At 37.2% G+C, this 22,414-nt stretch overlaps 1 protein-coding gene across 2 annotated transcripts in view; it reads left to right on the plus strand.

Annotated features, from left to right (window-relative positions):
• The window catches only part of ADAM10 (ADAM metallopeptidase domain 10), a 52,695-nt gene that overhangs the window by 478 nt on the left and 29,803 nt on the right, over window positions 1-22,414 (plus strand). The window contains exon 2 of one of the 2 annotated variants that reach the window (XM_082321994.1): window positions 10,971-11,121. The exons of the other annotated variant lie outside the window; for it this stretch is intronic. Within the exon in view, the coding sequence (XP_082178120.1) occupies window positions 10,971-11,121 (151 nt within the window). The remainder of the gene's footprint in view (window positions 1-10,970; window positions 11,122-22,414) is intronic. 2 annotated transcript variants of the gene reach the window in all.

The following is a 22,414-nucleotide window of genomic DNA, read 5'->3' on the forward strand; positions in this document are numbered from 1 at the left end:
CGCACCATCCCGCCCGGCCCCGCCGCCTGGGGCCGGCCCGGCGCCCCCAGCCCTTTCCCGGGACTTTCCCCCGCCGAGGACCGAGTCAGCTGCTCTCCCCTCCTTTCTTCCCCGGCCCCTCTCCCCCACTGCGCTCGGCTGCGCCTTCCCCTGCTCTCGGCTCCGCTTCAGTCCCTCGGGACTTTCCTCACGGTCCCCGCAGCCGCTTCCCGGTTACCGTCCTCCGCCCCGTCCCTCGCCCGCGGAGGGGGCCAGGCGGCGGCTCCGGGGCGCCGGTGCCCGGGGAGAGGCGGCGCCGGGCCGGGCCGGGCGGCTGCGGGCGGGGGCCGCGGCGCGGTGCCCGGCGGCCGCCCAGGTGTCCCGCTGCCCGCGGAGCGGGGCGCGCCCCCGGCCTCGCCTTCCCTGCGGCGCTTCCCCGAAACCGGGAAGCGCGGGTGGGCGGAGAGTTCAGCTTAAGGAAATAAAAGACGAACCCGGGTTTTTCCTGAATTGGGACCGTAGCTTCAGGGGGGGTCTCCGCTCGCTCCCGGGCCGGAGAAAAACATGCTTGTGTTTATGGGGGACGTGGAACTTTGTAACGGCTCCCGATAACGGGTTGTTCAGCGTTAGGAAACTATTGGGGTAGTTTCGTGTCTGCGGCTGGTAATGTCTAGTTGGTCAAGTCATGGTAGGGAAATAGTTTCAAATATTTACAAGTATGGACACTGGAAAAGGTGGACTTCTGAGAGTCTTCTCTAGAGAAGGATGGGTGGAGCAGCTAAGGACTGACTTTCTCTGTTTCGTTTGGCACCTCTCCTATTTATCTGGGCTCTGCATGTGTGTACATCAATACGTAGGTTTATTAACAAAGAATCTAGCCCTAAATCCTGGCCTTTGTCATGGTCTCAAAAAGTAACATCAAAGCATGTGAAAACTTCAGTGGGTTCTGCTTGCGGCTAAGCCGTGAGATAAAAAGCAAGCTGATTTGCAGAAGTCATCCCGTTATTTGTATGATTAGGGTTGGTATACACAAAAGAGTTTGCTGGTGATTTTTCCCTCATAAATTCCTGTAAACTGTCAAGATATTTCAGACTTAATTATTGGCATACTTTTCAAGGCCTCTTTGTTTTCTGAACTGAACTGTGCTGGCACAGAATTAATTCAAAGTGGCTCATTAACCAGTTGTGAGGGTTGTTTCCACTGTTTAATTCTAGGCAAGCAAATATGCCTTAAAGTTAAAATCACAGTAAGCATGTAAAATACAGTCCTCTGGTTATATAGAAGCAAGTTCATGAAGTATATCTTATTTTAGAAATTCATGTTAATTTTCTTCTTTGAGAGAAGAATGGGCACCTTCAACATTTCTGGCACTAGGAAGCACACCTCACTCACAGGTAACAGGTGCATGTGTCTTTCGGTGTTTAGCAATACAGGTAAATCTTTAAAGAAAGCTTAATAATGCTGGATAGAAATCTAGAAATGATGGCCAATACGTATCTCCAAAATATCCTATGAAAATTTTTGGTAGAAGTCTCAACATAATTATGAAAGATCATAACTCTGTGTTGAATTAAAATTACTTTTTAATATTAGAATTTCCTATTTTTACTGTGTTCACATTTCTAGAGTTTCTTGAGTACTGTGAATGTTTTTATTTACTGAAAAATAGAGTTCTTCGTTTGCATGCCTTTCATCTAGGCAGGCATTAATATCTGTGTGAAAAAGGGCAAGTTCAGGATTCTTAATGATGTTACTGTGAGAGCAGTGCAAACTGGAAACAACTGAAAAAAAACCAGTGATTTACCGGTGTTTCATTTGTGTACAGTGCATCTCGTGCTCATTAATTTTACACAGATCTTGAAGCTAAGTTATGCTTCTCTGTAAAGTTGTTTAGTTTTAAGCCATATAGGTATTAAATAGTAATAATTTCAAAAATTCCATTAATCTGCGCTTTTTTAAAAAAATGCTCATCTGTATTTTGAGTCTGATTGGAATATTTTTACAGCATTCCTGAGTTTGAACTTTTCTTTCAGAGTTATGCAAGGCTTTGTGCCTGTGTACCATATTTATACTCTATTGTAATAGTCTTTAGGTACTTTAGATATAAAGGTGTGTTATAGATTGACAGAACCAGTTGTAACTTTAGTTCACAGTTAAGTATGAATCACAAAATCAATGTTCTAAAGTATTAAGGTAGAACATAATTTAGATGGTTTATTTGAGGAAAAAGGTTAGTGATTTAATGCCTGAATTAAATCTCTTTGTTTCATTTGAAACAATTATTTTCTTTTGTAGTTTATGTTCTTAAAATTATGTAAAAGGAATGTAATCACTAGTGTTTCTGCACTAATGAAGTGTACTGCAATGCCTGTATTATGCTGCTTTATAACTGTGTGTATCATTTATGGTTAAAACAAACAAGTTATCAGCAATTTGGTTTAATAGGCCCTGAAACATGTGCTTGATCGAGTTTTGGTATTAGATCACTTTTAGGGCTCTCTTAGCAGTTTTTCTTTCTTTGCTGCCAGTGAGTGAATATGACCTTCATAAAAACAAGTGGTCCAGTAGGTCAGTTTGAATACAGTTTCAATAATGTGAGAAGGAAAAGCCATGCCAATTTTATTTTATTTTTTTTTTTTAGTAATTGGGGAAAGGTAGAATTTATGTCAAGTAGATACTGTATACTAGAAAGTAAGATATATGTACATTGAATTTTAAGAATTCTTTTTTTTTTTTTTTTAAAGTGAATCTCAGCATTTTCCCCAATACCTTTGGAATTGCTTGGCTTAAGGGATCTATTCACTGGCTGGTGCTGTTAATAATTTTGGCATGTATGAAGTGGTACTTAGTTTGGGCAATACTATTTGTGTCGTTTAGTAGCATGCTTTGTTGCATGTGATGAAGATGCATGCAGGTGTATTAAACAGTACTTAATTATCCATACATAATTATGTTCTTTGAGGAATGGCAGTAACTGATAGAACCTTTCCTTCTACCTGAGGGTCACTCAAAAAAAAAAAGGGGTGGGTGGGAGGGGAATAGAAAATATGGAAGAGAGAACTAATAAGACCCTCGAAAAGCTTGGATTTAACAAGAGTGATCATGCTTTGTCTAGGCTGATCAGATGATAAATTGTTTGTTTTCACTGCTACAACACACTTTTCTATGCTGCTAGGACTTCCAAGTTGTATCTTGGTGTCTTCTGCTGCTGGATATTGAACTACCTATTTCCCAGTGAGCATGGGAGAAATTCTCTTTTTTTCTGGACACATGGGGGAGTTGTGGGAAGGCATTTATGAGCTATCAGCATCTGAGTGATCTAGTTTGCATCCTTGGTATAAATTGAGAAGAACACTAGCCTTCATTAACGTGGCACTTGGCCTTCAGCATTTATCTGGGATTTAAAATAAAAATGTTATGAATTTTATATGGCTGGATGAGACAGTGTCTGGTAAAGGCAGCTGTTGGATGGTTGTTTCAGAAATGCTCATGGTAATTAAAAGTAAATAAAATCATGTGTTTAGATAGTAACTTGGAAATACCATTGCCCAGAAGCCTAAGATTGCAGTTTATTTTGCTTTTAAAAGGATCTAAAGGTTCAGTTATGCAGTATGGCAGAGCCACTGTAATGAGTTACTGCTGTCAGGTGCTCCTGCCCTGGCCATGCATTCCCAGCTCACCTCCTCTTTTTTTTGATGGCACGAGGCGCCAGTTCAACCTGCTAATTTAAACAAAAGAAATTAATCATTTCCTGCCAGGCACGTAACTTCCATTGGTTTATTGTGCAGACCCAAGCCCGGTGGGGAGGAAGAGCTGAGACTTGCACTGGGTGGGGAGGAAGAGGGTGGGGGGAAAAAAAAATTAAGCAGACATCTGTATGCTGCTTACACTGGTGGTGCTGTACTATCTAACTGTGCCCTAAATGTGAGTTTTCAGTGAAGGTAAATGATCCCGACTTGACTTTTTGGTTATACATTTTTCTTTCACCAAAAACTAACTTGTCCAGAAGAGAAAGTATATTTTTCAGCTGAATCAAGTTTAGTGCCAGCACAAGGGAAGAATAGAAATGGAGTGGATGAAAAAGGGCAATGGGACCTGCCCTTCTGCTGGAAGTTATGAAACTACAACCTGAATAAATTCTTAAGTGAAAATCAAGTTGGGAGGGATATGGTAGGATTACTGGCTTTCAATATGCTTAAGCACAGAAGTGCTAAATCTGAATGCTGTGTACAGTCTTTAATGTCCCATGTAAAGGGAACATTTTTAAAGAGAAATAAACTCTACATTGAAAACAGCTTGAGGAAGTACAACTTGCTTTTTTGCTTTTTTAAATCTTAATTAAAATTATAATAATAATTCTCTTAAAGATATTTATCATATGCTGACATTTCAAATCTGCAAATCAGTGATGACACTTGCGGTAAAAAGAGTTGTCTGGTGAGTTATCCTGGCTGTTGAACAATTACTGATAGTCTTTCAAGTCGTATTCTGTGCTTTTTTTTTTTTTTCCCCCACTAACAAACTTGAGCTGTATTTGAACCATTTGCCTTTGTAATGCAAGTCTTAATCTGAGTGGTTTAATATAAACTTCACCTTTTAGAACAGTTCATGCTTGATTTATCCTCTTACGGGAAGTTAAATGTTATCATCTTTTACCATGATATATAAAAACTTAATAGATGTTTATGTTTACATTGGTAAACTTGCAGTACTGTTTATTACCAGTCGTCTTTATGTGCATGAAGCTAGCTTCTGTAAGAATTTCCTCCATAATCTTCCCAGATACTGAGGTTAGTCTTACCAGTCTGTACATCTCCAGGCCCTCCTCCTTGAAGACAGGGATGACGTTTGTCTTCCAGTTGTCAGGAACCCCCCACCATCACCACAGCCTTTCAAACAGGTGATACAAAGCCTCGAAATGGCATCAGCCAGCTCCCCCAGCATTCTTGGATGCATCCCATCTGATCCTGTGGACTTCTGTATATCCAATTGGCTTACATGTTCCCTAGCTCATTGCCTCTGCTGCGGGTACTGCTTCACTCCCACAGACTGAGAAGGGTTTTTTTGGGGGAGGGAAGTATTCATAGTCTTCGCTGGGAAAATAACCATGATGAATGAACTGAACAGCAAATTGTTTAGCATAGTCCATCAAACAATTGTTACATATAGCTGCTCAAGGTGTGCCAGGAGGCTTATAGCTAAAATCCCATGGGTGATACATTTTACCCTTTGCATAAGCTTAGTTAGGTGAGAATACATGCCTCAGACTCCCTGTCTGTCCAGTGGGATTTGTGTCCATTCAGAACTGCAACTGTAGATACTTTCTTTATAACTCTCTAGGGATCCTGAAGAGCTGTAGACCCTAATATACAAAAATCTTTCACAGGGACTGTCACCTTGAGGCATTTAACTAAATGTTCTGCCTAATTCTGTTTAAAGTCCTTCCTTGTATTTATTTCTAAGCCCATGAGAATAAAGCTTCATTCCTGGAGGGTTTTTGTCATAGGAAATGCCACATCTAGTTTAGCAAGTCTTTAGAAGGCTATCCTGTCAGGTTCAAAAGCCATCCTATTGTCACTCTTGGATATCTGTATCTTAAAGGGTTCCTGACCACTAGCTTAGTGTTTAGGCAAAGTATAACGTTGGCTTATTCCACTTGGTTGCCTGGAAAGGCATCATGCCATCTTTGATGTTTAGTTGATGGCAACACGATACATGTAATTTGTAGAGCAGCTTCCTTAAAACTCTATCTAGATGTTCTCATGTTTCGGTGTTCCTTACTGCAGGCTTCCTGATCGTATCCTTATTTGAAAAGATCTTTGTCTTGCAGTCTCTATTAAAAAAAATACTAGTTTTTCAATGACAACAAAACAACCACAGTAGTTTGTCACAGAGGTTGAGATCTGTGTGCATGCTATTGTAATGATTTCTTGGGGTATACTACTCATTCTGTGATAGACTTCTCCTTTTTGATGCGGAATCTGCTAATTACAAAAACTGGAGCTAGCAGTTGTACCTGCCTTATGCACCTCAGTGAAGTCTTCTTTCCAGTTTAAGAAACTTCTATTGCTATAGCAATGTTAATGTTATACGTGCTTCTGGAAGTTAATGTAAATGTTCGTTTTGAAGCCTTGGTTTCAACCCTGTCTGAAGTCCCTTTTTAGAAAAGTTATTAAATAGCATACACTCTAGGTGATATGCAGCTGCTTTGGTTTGGCAAGAGGACATAAGCAAGAGTGTTTGTGTTAAGTGTTCACTATGAGAATACTTAAAACATAAGGAGTTTTTTAAGTTCTGGAGAAAGGGAAAAGAAATAGCATTGTTTCCCTGTGGGATCACAGAAAGTAATTACATTTTGGTTAAGCAAAAGGGTTTTTGCTTAAAGCCCTCTCTGCTTTTGCTTAGCACAGAGAACAGTTATAAGGCTTTTTAATGTCAGTAGTCTTTTTGCTGTCTTGCTGCAATAGTTTGCACTTAAAAACTATTGTTTGTGACTCAGTTGAGTGCAGTCTCTCCGCTTTCCACGTGGTCATGAGACCTGGATCAGTTGCAAAGCATTATTGGGTCTTCAGTAAGTTGTTAGGCTTTAAAACTTTTTTCTAGGTGCCTGAAGCTGTTCAAATTGTACCTTGCAATACTGAGAAAAAAATGGCTTGTAACAATTCAAGAAATGCATTAGTAGAAGCCTCCTACCACAGAAAAGTTGACAAAAGTTTAACTTGTTAAATAGTCTTGGGATTATGGAGCCCAGAAGTTTACATATTCTGCAGCATACTAACTCCTTAGTTTTGATAAAGTTTTTAAAGTGAGTTATTAGTATCCTATTCTAGATTTAGGTTCATTTTAAAATTAAAACTTAGATGAAGTTTTAGCTTATATCAGCTAATTTTGCAGCATGTTTTCTTTCATGTTGACACTTTTGGGTCATATACCTGGAATTGGAAAGCATGTACCTGTAATCAGGCTAATGTGTATTGTGCATCAATTTGGTATAACAAATGGACTCTAGCTAATCTGGTTTGGTTTATAGAAGTTCTTGGGCCATTCTGCTTCATTCTGCGAGATTACGTTGGAAGTGATTAGAGAAACATCAGACAGGGACAACATCCTTCGTCCTCAAAATTACTCATGCCGGTTGCTGAAACTTTGGATTCATCCTGTGTCTTATTTGGATTTAAGACTTGCTTAAACCATGAATTTTGTAAATGTTTAAGACACCTAAGAGGCTTCTGGAAAGCTGGATGAGAATGGACTTGTATTTTGAGACTAAGAGTGAGAGGAAATTAGAATGAATTTTTGTTATTGGACTGTATTTGCAGTCAATGACGAAGAGTCAATATTTGCAGAAGCCTACAGTACTATGAGGAAATTTGAATGCAGTTTATCTGCAGTATATCATTACTTGAATTTTAAAAAAATATGGCAGTATCATCTTGTGCACATTGCTGATAAATGCAAGTGATGCATTTGGAAGTATTAATTTACTCAGTCATCTTTTGTGTTGCTCATTGAGCTTATTGGCAATCAGCCATTCTAATCCCTTGAAAAGAAACAGAGGCACTGAGAAATTTGTGGTATTAATTTAAAGAAGACCTCATGACAATAAACACAGGGAAAGGTAAATTTGTATTTTTGCTTACGAAGTTGTATTCTTAGTACAATAACAGATTTTCTTTTTTCTTTGTGAAAATGTAACACTACTGAGGCAAAGCTTTGGGATACATTTGTCTTTCATTGAGCCTCCCTGGACCTTGTCAGTGTAGATATCTGAAGAAAAATATTGCATGAAACCTCTGAGAATTCTCACATTTAGGTCTGAGGTTAAACTAATTATGAGATATCCTGCTTTTTCTTATAGAATTAAGAATTGTGGAGAAAATTGGAGATTTTACTTTCTATTTGATCTCTCAAATGCTGCACTTTGATATTTCTTCAGGAAAGAAAATACGATAGCCCATGACAGGTTCTTGAAAAATGAAGCATAAACTGAATAATTTGTTCCCTTCCTTAAGGAGGAGGTTGAGGAAGGAGAGCTTTGAAGCTAGGTGAGGAGCCAGGAACAATGGGACAAACATTTGCATATGCACAATTAAGTAGGAATAACATATGGTGAAAAAAGTAACAAAACAGAAGAGAAAATGAAAAAAATTTATATGTCCTTGAAGCAGAAACTGGTGCATAATGTTATACCATTGACTGTGGTTGCCCAGCCTTCAGAATGTAGTAGTAAGTACTGCGACATGCAGTTCCTATGATATCGAAACAAATCTTACGCTCTTCATGAGGATATGTTCAAAGATTACCAATTCAACCTGGAACTGGAAAACCAGAACTTGCATGTTCTGTGTTCTAATTTCATATTCTTAGTATAGATAAGATTGTGTTTATATACCACAGCTTTCAATAGACAATTCCAGTTTTACATCAGGTCTGTCTCTTCATAAATGAAGTGGTTGACAGTTGAGTTTCTGTGTGCTTTTTGTGAAAGATGATGTGTTACAGCTAGTAAAAATTATGATGATACACTTACTGTACTCAGTTTATCTTTGTATCACCACCATTGCATCTCAGTGAACTAAAAAGATAGGGCTGACTTGTTTCAATAAAAACCAAAGAGTTCACTGAAACACGTTCTAAAGTTTTGAAATGTGCTTTATCAAAGGGGTCATGTAGGGAAGAACTTATGTGGAAATTTTTACTAGACATTGACAGGGCTGAAACATTTCTTCTACAAATACCTTTGGCAATATATTGCTGTCAGAGGCTGCTTAACGAAAATTTGACTTTTGCATAATAAAACGGTAGGAGATGGTGCTTACCTTTGAATAATTTGATACACAAAGTAGTTTCTATAATGAATAGTTGATCTGTTCTTCAGCAACAGTTGCTTCTATGGAGTTACAAGAGAAAAGAATTGGAAAAAAAAATGGAAAATTGAAAAATTGAAAATTGAAAAATTGAAAAAAAAAAAAACTGGGGAAAGTGTATAGAAGAATACTGCAAAGCTTTGTTTCAAACAAGGTGGATGTTTGCATGCTAGCTGCTGATAAAAGTTATGTATTAAAATATGCAATTACTCCTTGTAGTTTTGAAACATTATACGTCACTTAATATCTTTAATTCTTTGCTGGCTTTAATGTTTAGTACATCAAGAAACATGACATAATTTGGGTCATATATAATCTGGCTTTGAAACCAGAACCACTGAAATGATCTCACTCTTGACTGTAGATTCTAGATATAGATATCTAAATTAATTCCTTATGATTGGATATTTTAAATAGAAACTGTTTAAAAACTGTTTTTCACTGTGTATGTAAAACAGACTGTGTGCACTACTTCCGTTGCAAAGACACGGTGGTTTGCTCCACAAGTTGTGTTTTGGTTTGGTTTTTTTTCTATTTCTCCACATTATTTTCTACTGTTGGAACTTCTAACTGTCTTTTTTGGTCTCTGATAACAGTTACTGAATCATTTCCTCTTCATAATTCCTTCCACAACATCTGTCTTTACTTTTGGCAGGTAGATGGAATATTTTTTTATGCATGATGTTCTAGCGCTGGTGTTTGATATAAAAGTGTGGTAAGACTTGTGGAGAGTGTCGGTGTTGAATGTGCAGAGGCAGGGGATGGAGATCCTTGGTGGTGGTCAGGATATGAAAATATACTTCTTGTGAAATACTGTCAGTTTATTGTGCATACATTTCTATGATTGCTTGGGATATATTAACTAATAAGAAGGTGAATCCTGGCTGGAAACTGTGTACTTACTTGGAAGAAGTGACCAAAATCAGAATTAACCAAATGTCTGTGATGCATATAGTGGCTCCTTGTCTGGAGGAAAACAATGCCATAATATAATGTATAAAAAATAATACATAAATAATGCATATAATATATAATTATAATTAATATATATTATATATAAATTTTATATGCAATATATTATATTTATTGCATATATATAATATATATTATATGTAATGATAATAATGTTAACTTGTTTACTATTTCAGTTCTTATGATTACTGGTCTGTTGGCTGTTTGGTAGGCAAAAGTACATATCAGCAGTATATCTGACAGGTGTCTGGGCAGCACAAGGAATTTTCTATCCTGTTATTGACCTGCTAATGCTAACCTTGGAGCAAAAAATACTGTATTATAGTAAAATGCTAACGTCTAGTGTGAATACAGGGCTGATATGGTGGTCCTTTGTATGCGTATTATAGATCTATGAAGAGCTCTCAAATGCTAGTGCCTCTGGTCAGTTCTGCGTGGCCCTTCCTCCATCAGGATGGGAAGACCAAAATCTTTCCCTTTTTTCTGTCATGCACTCTTAAGAGTCTGAAATATTACCTTATAAGGAAGTGTCCAAAATAGACTGAACTGAGTTTACATCTTTGGAGATATATCTTTAATAAAACTTTTCCGTGTGATAGAACATTCCATGTGATACAGAACGTTGTGTTCCTAGGTGGCGTGATTTGCACTTAATTTTTGTAGATATTTGGCATGTGGAATGTAAACGTTCTGAGCAGATGCTTCTGTGTCATGTGTGCAGAGTGAAGCTGGAAGTACAGTTCTTCTAGGGAACCAGAAGAAGGATGTTCAGCTGTTGCACTTTTCGTTTTTGGATCAGGAGAGCATTTCTGAAACATCTCTCAAGCATTCCTATCTACAATGATGTAGTTTGCGTTGTGGAGTAGTTTTGGAGTAAATGAACTATACTCGTTTTGATTGAAATTAAAGTGGAAGATGCCTTCCAAGGTCCATCTAACGCACTCTAACTGCAAGTGTGCATTCAGTCTGGTACCAGAGTAGAACGAATCTGAAGTGTACAAGGGAGAAAAAAGAAAATTAAAATGCATGTAATGTGGAAGTTGAGTCCTCATCACCAACTGTTTTGCACCACAGATCTGCCATACCTGGTAGTGTGATTGTAACCTTAGTAATTTTTCACACATGCTAAATCTTGCTTTTTTCTCTTCTCAGGCCAGTACGGAAATCCTCTAAATAAGTACATTAGACATTATGAAGGATTGTCTTACGATGTGGATTTGTTACACCAAAAACACCAGCGTGCCAAAAGAGCAGTATCACATGAAGATCAGTTCTTGCACCTAGATTTTCATGCTCATGGAAGGTTAGTGTTATTTTAAAAGGTATTTTTCTTAAATATTTTATTCATATATATATTAATTATAGTGAAATGTAAATGGTGAAATACAGTCATCAAACTAATGTTAGCTAGAATACACTAAAATGCAGTGCTTACAGTTCCTATGAAGTATTTGCTCTGATGTCCAGTTTAAGTGTGAAATTGTTGCTTATAATCACTCCTTCAAACTTCTGGTGGTAACTATTAATGCACTTTGAAGCTTAAACAATGGAATCATACTGGCAACAGAATGGTAGTTGATTCTGAGTTTATAATGCAGCTTTGGCATATTTTTTTACAAAAATTATGCCAAACTGCCTGAGGAGATTTAATTGAGTAAAAAGTGAAATTTCAGATTGTGTTTGAAACTAAAAAATAGGCCAAAAAAGCGTTCGTTTCATGTATAATGGTGTCATCTGTTTTCTGTGTAACTGTGGAATTTAGCAATTATTTGACATGGGGAAAACATAATTGCTGTTACAAGACTTGCTTTGCCTTGCATTTAACATGTGAGCATAAGATCCAGGTCAAAAATTAGATATTCAGTGTGAGCAACTGAAGTAAAATTTGTAGGTTTCACTTGGGAAGATCTCTTTGTACTTTAGAATTGCCTGGTTTTTGTGTAACTGAGGGGTAACAGGAAGAAAATTAAAATATTTGTGTCTGTATCTTTGTTTCTTTGACTCGCTCCTTTGCAGCACCACTGTCTTAATATATTTTTATGAATATGTAATGCCCTTGCTTTTCTAATTATTTCACTTTAAGTAATTAGAACCTGATAAATAATTGCTAGCCATGTGTAGAAACAGAGGAAGTTTGATGGAGCAAAGGTAAAACCAGGTCTTCTGAATCTGTTTGGAATATTGTTTTATGGGAAGCGTTCTGCTTCTGTGCCACCTTGTAATTTCTTCAGGGAATGAAGTATTGCTACTGTAGATGTATGGTGTAATGACTGAATTGCAGTGCGTGCTTCCAAAAGGTTAGCATTAGCATTGTATTTCTAACTGCTGTAGATCCACAACCCAAATCCTGAATTAGAAGTCCTATCCTTAAAACCACATTTTTGGGTGTGATTTTTAGTCCAGGGAACTTTATTATTTAAAGAAGAGTCATATTGCTGCTGTCTCTGATGTAGCTTCACAGGCGATCTCTAGTCCTCGCTATTGTTCTAATAAACAAGGCTGCAGAGGAGAATGTTTCAGAGGCTCCTCATATTGTAAACCTCCACACTTTTAAATTAAATCTCCAGCGAGGTTTCAAGACAGTGAAGTTTAGTTTCAGTCTAATGCTGCCACTTTTAAGCTGTAGGCTGATAGTTAATTTAGGCTTTTACCAAAGTGTGTACTGCTGCAGAGGGGAACAGGCCTGACCACATTCCCAGCATCATCTTTGTGCTAGCACTAGTGGTCTTAAAATGATGCAAGGAATAGGATCTGGGAACTGATCCAGCTGAAAATTCTTTGGGGGGGGGGGGGGGGGGGGGGCGGAAAATCAGTATGACTTGAAGGGGTGATGGAGGGGGAATGAGATCATTCTTTCTGGGTCCACGTTTCAGTCTACTTGAGCAGGTTCATCTTGTCATTGGTAAAGATCCCATAATACTCTTCTGTAAAACAGAGCTCTTAGCTTAGCCTGTGCATTTTATCTGTGTTAATAAGGTGGGCTGAAAATCCTTATTGTATAAAAATGTTAACCATACCTACAACAATGAGGTCTTTGTGGATCTTAGTCACACCAGACTTCAGACAAACAGGTTTATAAAGATTTTGATAACAGCTACTATTACTCATGAAGGAAAGTGTTGGTGTTTATATGTGGAACTGATGCTAAATCCCTATGCTCTGAGGCGCAAATCCATCATTAATTGAGAAGGCTGAATGGAAACTTACTATAAGGTCAAACCAGTCCATAATTTAGGATTTTGGTAGTTTCCTGTGACACATCTAACACTCTCTGCCAGAGAGAGGGTAGTTGACAGGCTGTAAATTTAGACCACAAATTCCTGTTAATCAGTCTGAGTGTGCTCTTACAAAATATTTTCATTTTTCTTTAAATATGAATTAGAAGGATCAAGTGAATTGTGTTTTACTTCATACAGTCTATTTAGTACCTTTGAAGGTGTGTAGCAGTTTGAAAAACTGTATAAATAGGATTGCTATTTTGTAATTGCAGCTAGTTTATTGTGAATAACAATTTATAAGTGATGTATGTCATCACTGAGAATGGCAACATTAAAACGTTTCTATCAAATATTCTAATTACTTTGTCCTAAGGTAGGAAATAAAGCTTTTGCAAAATACTTAAACTGTTTAGATTTAGCCCATGGACTCTTTAAGTGCTGTTTTATTTAAATACAGGTGATGAAATTTTAAAGGCATTCAGTCAACATGAGGCTTGAGATTCTGAAAATTTAAAGCTGATTTTTTGAATGGCCTTATACCAAATGGTTAGTTAAGACTTTGTCCAGGTGTAGTGGTTTATTGGCATGCATCTGTCCAACTTGCATCTCCTTAACTTAATAAAGATGCTGAACATCTGCTACTTATGAGTACTGAAATGATAATCTTCTGGTTTGAGTTGGCTTCTGATGAAATGACTGTCTTCTGTAATGGGGAAACAGTGGAAAAGCTGACCCAATATTTACTGCCGTTCACTGCTGGAAACAGCAAATAAAGCTAGCTGGACCACAGTTCTTATGCTGTATCTCTGGTACCAGTTTGAACTTTATAAACTCAATCTTTCCATTTGTGCCAGAGGAAGCACCTGATGGTCATGTGGCCAGTCAAGATGGGAAAGTAATTTGGCTGATTATTTTTCAGCCAGATTAATTCGTCATTCAATTCAGTATATAAGCAAACTTGCTGTAAGAAGAAAGGGTGCAGAAATAAGCAGAAGTGGTGAGAGGGAAGATGCAATACTACCCTTTTCAGTGGCAGTGCTGACATATGCTAGATTAGCATTCATCAAACTTAGTTTCATTGTCCAGAAAACAGCTGGCAGCTATAAGTATTTTATGATTGTGTAAGTAGCATCTGTTCTTTTCAGCAGACTGTTTGGATTTAAGAACTGTATTTCATATACCCTTTTGTTGAAAAAGGAAAAAATAAAAATAAAATTTAAATATTACATATTTATACCAAGTTAAAGTGACCATTTAAACATGGGCTAATAACAGTTTAATAATGAAATAGATACTGTAATGATGGAATTAAACCCAAAGGTACCTTTTTTCACACCAGACTCGGTAGTTCTGCAAATGGGTGTATAACGTGCCATCATTGAGAAAACATGCCTTATTTAACCTTCATCTGAAAGTTAAATGCTACACAGTATACAGTTAACCGAAATTTTTCAAAACTTTTGTTGTTTGGTAATCTAAAATACAACTTCTTATGGCAGGTATAATGAATTAAACCAAACCAGCCACTATTCAATGCTGAAATGCTGGCGTAATAGTGCAGTTAAAATTGCTGAAACTAAGCTATGGATACCTACTAATTCTTTTGAATCATAAACCGTGTAGTTTAGATAAGTTGATGTTATTGCTTCACCAGTGGTGCAAAATGTGCTCATTTCTAAAATGCTTCAAATTGGAAGGAATATGAAGTTTTAAAACAATCCTGGTTATGTATCATAGCTCTTCCACCTGCCAGTTTATATCAAGTCTTTTAGTGTGAGTTAATTTAAGGTGCCCATTGAGTCCAGGGAAGGTTCATACAAAGATAATTAATGTGAAGTGTTAATATTAACCAACTAAGTTCCTGGTATAAAGTAGCTTTTGAACCCGCTCCACAACCCCTGCTGCATTCCCTCTCCCCCGCCCCGCAAAAAAAAAAAAAAAAAAAAAAAAAACAAAAAAAAAAACACCAAACAAACAAACAAAAAAACAAACCACAACAAAAAAAAAACCCAAAAACCCAAAATACATGGCATGATTCATAGAAGAGCAATGCCTTTGGCATCAGCTTGAGATACAGTCAAGGAATTTAATATGGCATAACTTTCTTTTGCATGTCAAGGTAGCGTCAGTAGTTTTTGAAAATGAAGTTGGGACATCACTAAAACTTACGTGGTATTTTATACCCAGTTTTGACTGAGTGTCAAAGTGTGTACTTGCACTTGTTCACTTATTGAACACAACCCTTCCCATGCAGAAAAGTTGGAAAGCTGTCTTAAACTGAATTCCTATCAACTGTAGAATGTCACAAATATACTAGATACTTCATTCATAGTGATTTCATTTTGAGGACAGAGCTTGAACAACTTGCCTGACACCTGATGTTCTCTGGACTACACCTTTTTACCTAATGACAAAACTGAATTTCTGAGACCCTGATGCATTCAGAGGAATAAAGGAACTACATCTATGTAGTGTTTAACTGTACTGTCAGTCAACTTTTTACTTAATGCATTCCTAATAACTTACGCTTTCTAATTTTTTCTTAATTTGTCCTCTTAATCACCCATCCACACCCACTTCCACTCTTTCTCGTGGATTAGTTGATGACTGTCGCTTGGGAAAGTTGCCTTGCAACCTGAGTGAACAGTTGAATTTTCAAGTGGTACTTGAACCCATGATAACACCTGCTTATTAGTAAATTAAAGATACATTGAGAACTTCTTTCAGATGTTTTGCAATTTAGCTACAGTTTTCCTTAGATTTTTACCTAAAATTTTATTTTTTTCAAAAAAATACTGTGTAAGTTGAGTTCAGACACGTTTGTTGGAATATATGGTCTATACATGATCCTTATAATAGGAAAACTGTTACTGAAAATGCTTGCAATATCACTTCTTTGTAAGCCATAGACATAAAAAGACCTTTCATATGGTTATGCTTGTGAATATTAAAGCATTCACTTGTTGAATATTGTTAGGTTGTTCTGTAAAACCTGAGATAGTTTAAAAATATGGGCTTCACTAATAAAAATGCATCTCCATGTTTTAATTTGGGCTTGCAAGTCATGGCTTCCAAGTCCAGATTCTTTTAGCCCAGCACATTCAAATCTTAAAAACTAGCTCAATATAGGGTTAAAGGCATGTAAATATTAGATGATTATGTCAGTTGGTGCAACTGGAATAACCTTATCTTCAGCCTCCACCACCTTACACAGTTCATCTGGACTCAAAAGTACGTACTTTCTTCTACTGTGCTCCAAAATATAATGGGCTATTATATCATTTTCAGATCAGTCTGCATAAATGCATGTGGAGGTTTGCATTATGATAGTCAGAAACTTGAATACCTTCTAACTAATGATGAAACACAAGCTTTACTTCCACTGCATTAAAAATCAGCGATACCGGTCATTTGTAGTGATCCTTGGTGACCATTAGACCTTTTCCTTGTCGTCTTTTCTTATTCACCAGAATGTTCTTGCTGACTGTTTGTGTCACTATGAGGACATACCCCTGTGTATCCAAAAGAGCATGTGTCCAACTCTGCTCTGTAACTGTAGAACTAAAACAATAGGTGGTTTTTGGAGGGGAGGGAGTTTAGAGAAATCTTATTATCCTGTCCTTCTTGGGTTTGTATGGGGAGGGAAGGAGGGAGAAGAATTTTTGTCTTCATGGTTCTATGTAAAAAGGCTAATAGTATGCATGTGCCTAATGTGGCAAGTCCAGTGGGCACCAAGATTTGGTCATTATTACTTCAAATAATTTGACAGCTAAAGTGCCTGTCAGTGCTTTCAGAAGCGACACTGGGTGCCAGGAGTCAGGAAGATGCTGTAAGGCAAGCAACAAGGCTGTTTTGCCTGATTATGTCAAAGTGCCGAGAGTAGCGTTTGATCAATAAGCAGCTGGAAAAAACTGCATCAGTCTCGCTACTGCTACTAGTAGGGTACTGCATGTAACCTTTTTTCCTGCAGTTAATGAGAACATTTTCTACAATGTCTTTCTTATTAAGAAAATGCTGTGTAAAGCTGTAATACGTTGCAGAGTGACCATGCAATTCAGCTGCTAGGTAAAAATGCTTTTAACTGTCACCCAGTTTGGAATAAAGTTCAATAAATGGTTGGTTCTTAAATATTCTACTACCTTTTACAATGTTTTGCATTGAGCAGGGGAACCTTTACAACAATGAGAGTTTGCATGTTGTGAAGTTGTGTGGCTTTGGGTCTTAATCTGTGCTCACTGCACCAGTTAGCAAGGCATATTTGTGAAGCAGTTTTTGCTGATTGGCTTTAATATTGATTTTCTGTGCAGGTATCTTTTTCATAATTACTTTGAACAGCTTTTGGTCATACAGAAGTTGAGCTTTCTGGTACAGCCATGAACAGCAGGAGTGGACCACAAAAATTCAGAGTTCTTAATTAAGTATGAGGTTTTTTTACTCTTGGTTCTATAGTAATCTGTAATCCTTTGTACTGCCTTCATTATTCAGAGCTGTTAAATCTTTGTGTTTAAATAAGATAGTTCTTGACTGTATTTGAGTAGATTATGAAAATGAAGGATGCTACCTGCACAGAAATCATATTTGATACGTTGGATTTCAAAGGTGACATTCCGAGCACACTGCCATGCTGTCCGAGATGGACTGAAGTAACTGAGCTAGTTAATGTTGGATTAAGGAGGACTTTATATTGTCACCTTCTGTTTTTTATTAAACACTAGATGTTCTTTTTATGGCATTTAATTTATTTTTAATACTTTTGTAGTTGTGCATACAACACTAATCAATTCATGAAATGGCTTTGTCTTGTATGTTCTGTGAGTCTGTCAGAACATAAAGCAGATTCACTGTTACTGGACTAATCTGAAAAGTTATGTTGTGTCTGTTTCTCAGTTCTATGTGCACTTAAACACCCTCCTAAACAGAATAACTTCTTAAATAGGTTGTTTTAGTGGTCATCAAATAGGACTGACTGATTGTATTTTGTGAAACTTATGGGAATTATTTCCATGAATTTTACTAAGTGAATTTTTTTGCGAGGTTCACTCATTTTTAGGCTGTCCTGAATTTAAAAAGAAAAAAATTAAAAATCTCTTCAGTTCTTAGTGTAGTCTTTTCAGCTTTATTCAGTGCTCTGTGAACATTCTTCAATCATCTCCTATCTATTGTACCTTTTAAGTTATATACCTTTATACATTGACAAATAACTTGCCAGGCAAGAGACCCATGAATTGGGTCTCAATTTCTACATCTGTTTTGCAAAAAAAAAAAAAAAAGCCAACAACCAAAAAACAACAACAAACACTACAAACCCAAACAACAACAAAAAAAACCCACAAACCACCCTATGTTGGTACTTGTAGGTAAACCAATTTTATCTTGCAGAGAATTGAGAAGTAGGGACCCGAGTTCTTACTTATTTTTTAAATGAAAATAATCTAAAAAATATTTTAGAGGCTGGATCTGTGGGTGAAATGTCTTGCATTTTATGGGTTTAAATACAGTGAGCTGGAATATGAGTAGCCCTCAGGAAAACGGCATTTAGTGTTTCACTCAGGTTTGTCTAGGGAACGCCTGGTACAGTGGCATCGGACTGGTGAGACTGCCCAGCTGAGGCGCAGGGTTTCCCAGCTGTACTGCTAAAATAGGGATTAATGCTTTAGAACTTTGCTCCTTGGCCAATGAACTTTAGTAGACACAGCTATGTTCTCAAAAAGCCATGTTCTTAAAATGAAAAACAGTAGACTTAAATGAAAATACTTAGGCTATGTGCTTCGTATGTGCTCATATTATCAGCTAGCAGATTGTTCTTCTATGTCTTTTTGTTTCACTAAAAAAGCTTCTTTCTAAACTAGTTTCTTAGTTTGAATTCATGTAGTAACTTTGATGCCTTGTGATTTTATTCTAGTACATCTTTATCTGTTTTTTTTGATCTCATGTTTTTGAATTATGTTAGAACATGGCACTACATATAAATATTCAACTTTATGTAAATACAAATGGGAAGGGTTTTTTTGATAAACAGGAAACCAAGTGACAGAATCTGCACTTAACTTGCCAAAGTTTTACTGAAAGGAAAAAAGTTAACCCTGGGTAAAGACTCCTCTGCTCTTAAAATCTGTACCATGCTCTTCAGGATGGAGAGATATTTGACTGATTTTCTTAGAGTGTAAATTAGCCAACATGTAGCTACGTGTAATCCTGCTTGGATAGTTTCTGTTATCTGAGCTAGCTTATGTGTTTGCAGCTATGTATATCAAGAATAATCAGTGGCAAATTGTTTAGGATGAAGACTGCATCCTCAGTTGTGTTCTTCTAGAATAACAAGCTTAGCAAGTCTGACTTCTGAAGGTCAGGAAGGAAATCTCTGAATGATCACAAGTGCCACCCTAGAGGTGTCGATGGAAAACAGACATAAACTGCAAGCATTCTGGCTGGGATTGCTGAGCCTTGCAATGCTGTAGAGATTGTTTTTTAGATAAATACTTATTAGAGGATGATACCCTCTATCTGCATCAGGGTGGGTAAGAGAAAGGATGATAAACCTGGAGACCCTTTCATGTGCTGTTGCAAAGATATGTTTTCTTTAGTGTCAGTAGCAGGACCATGGGAATTTTCAGTTAAATAATGATGGAATATGTTGTGTGGGTTTAATAGTGAGTGAAAACAGTGTAAAAAATAATAATGTCCATAACTGTGGTGGTTCTGTAGACTTACCTTGTGAGTAGTTTAAACCCCCCATTAAGTTGTTGAGCTGTCTTCTATTTAATATAATTCAGGGTTGGAATGAGTCTGACAGTCTGTGGGAACCACGTTTAGATTTTGGGATGCCTCATGCGGAAGCAGTTAGAAAGAAGGGCTCAAATTATTCTCCCCCTCCATTTATAGACCCCCTTCCATTTTTTGTAGAAGAGAGTCTGTGACTTCTTACATGGGAAAAGTAAGAATAAAAGACTTGCACCTCAAGCAGAGTAGTATCTTCTAGATCCTGACTTGTGAGGAGGCTCATGGAGGCACAGCCGCAAAGATTTTTTTCTGGTTCCTACTGAGAAGAAAAGATGATGAACCTAAATGGACTCTCCTTGTCCTAGAGTCACATTCCATACTGCTGCCAACCCGTCACCTTCTATTTCCTTTTCCCAGCCACTCCTTCCAGCTGTGGAGTAACTCCATTTCCTTTTTTTTCTCTTTTCTGTTTTTGGGGGTTTTGGGGTTTTTTTTGTTGGTTTTTTGTTGTTGTTGTTGTTGTTGTTGTTGTTTTTTAAATAATCTCCTCTGGTCACTGAGTGATTCTGCTTGCTCAGCCAGCCACTGGTTATAGCAATTTGAGGAAAGGGAAGAGGGGAAAGCACCAAGTGCATTTTTGCATACTGCTGCTAACTCTTTCTGCCAGTTTTGGAAAAGCCTGCAGACTTGCTATCAGTGTCCCAATATATTGGACATTCCATCATGGCAAAATCACTGATCTTAGAAGGTAACTCATACTGAAAACAAATGGAATAATAGATGAAGCATTAACTCTTACATATATACCTTTATGTTCATTTTACCAAGTGCTGTCAGTATACACACACAGCTTTTTTTTTTTTTAAAGTACTTGCTCTGTGATTAGAGCATAGGATTGACGTAACTTGAGCCCATGGGGGAACTCCTGGGTTTTAGCTCAGGGTGGTGCTCTCAACTATTTTTTCTTTAATTATCACTGAGTTGCTATGTTACATACTTGCCAATCTGACATAGTCTCCCTGAGGTAAGCTAAAGTGAAAGAAAAATCTAGCTCTTAATAGTCTTTAGGGTACTGCCATTAATGAATAAGATGTAGTTTATTATCAAAGCAGATTATATAACAATATGAACAGTTTTATGCAAAATTCTGTCCTCAACCAAATGAGCAACCATACAGTAACCAAGTAGTGGCCTGTTACTGTATCAGTTTTCAGATACGTGTAAGACAGAAGCAGTAACAAATAAGCATGGTCAAAATTTGGTCTTAATTGATTTAATTCTATTCTAGAGACCACTACTGCTGGGAGATGTCTTATGCAAGGTAGTAAGTGTGTAAGGAAAAGAATCATTATTTTTCTGGAAATAGTTAATCTTCTGCCTGGTGTGTAGCTGGGCTAGGGAATAGCTTAATTTACATTGATATAGGTGCTGGCACAGAGAACTCAATGCATGTAATGGTAATTACCAAAAGGCTTATTTGAAGCTTCTTATTTCTTCCATTGTGGCTAGTTTTAGAAACCATATTCAGGAATTATGTAGACAAATTTATTGAACTTCTCTGGAGTCTCCTGTCCTCAGAAAAATATATGAAATTACGGGATTTAAGCCAGGAAAGAAAACTGAGATGCATTCTCTTCCACATCATTTTGAGAAAGATAGCAACTAGCTTATATTCCTTTCAAGAAAGGGGAAGAAATACTAGCTTTGAAGAAATTTAGAGCAAATGTGATGAAAACTTGTGTATTGGGTGAGATACTGAAATGGATTTTGTAGGGTCTTTGGAAGTTTCCTACTGAGAAATTATGGTGTTGAACTGGATTTTTTTCTTTTGGTGGGGGGTCCCTGCCAGCCGACCATTTGTTTGAATCATTCTTTACAATTTGGAGTCTCCCCACCTGAAAACTGGCATCTTTTCAGTGCAGTTAATTTAATTGACATTTTTAAGTAGTACATTAAGATGTCTCTGCATAGCCATAAAAATGGGATTTACTTTCTCTACGGTAGGTTTCATGTAATATGTGGGATTTTATGATTACCATTGTTTAAAGTTTGGTAATTTTCTGAAGTTGTTAATTCTTGGAAGTAGAGACAAATAGATGCTTGTTTCCCACCCTCCTTCCCCCAAGTTGCCTCTCTTTCCCCCTCCCTTTTTTTGTGGGGGAGAACTAAAGGAAAATTTGTCACTTCATTTTTCATTATTAAAAGGGTGAACAGTCCAGACAGATAATCTTGTTCCCATCAAGCATGTTTGAATGACCAAGAAAACACCTGTTTAAAAATAGCTGTGAGATGATCAGGTTATGTAATAGTTTGACTAAATTAAGAAATCAAATGGTCAGAGAATTGTTATTGTGAAACACAGCTGTGTTAATTTGTATTTGAAATAGTTCTCTGATCCTGCAAATAGAGCTGATTTTATTAATAAATAGATAATTAGCAGCATGGGTTAGAATTTCTAGTGTTAGTTATGTACCAATGCAGAAAGTAAGAAGAGGGGGAAAATGAAAGGAGAATAAATAGAGGCTTCTTGATTTTAAAACTAGTGAAACTTTTTATTTGGTACATGTAACTTCTAACAGTCCATTTTGAAGTGACAGGGTAATACTGGGATTAGTAGATACTTCAGTTCATCACAGAGACAGAATTACAGACTTCTTG

The sequence above is a fragment of the Platalea leucorodia genome (genome assembly GCF_965183815.1).
Source record: "Platalea leucorodia genome assembly, chromosome: 9".
NCBI lineage: Eukaryota > Metazoa > Chordata > Aves > Pelecaniformes > Threskiornithidae > Platalea > Platalea leucorodia.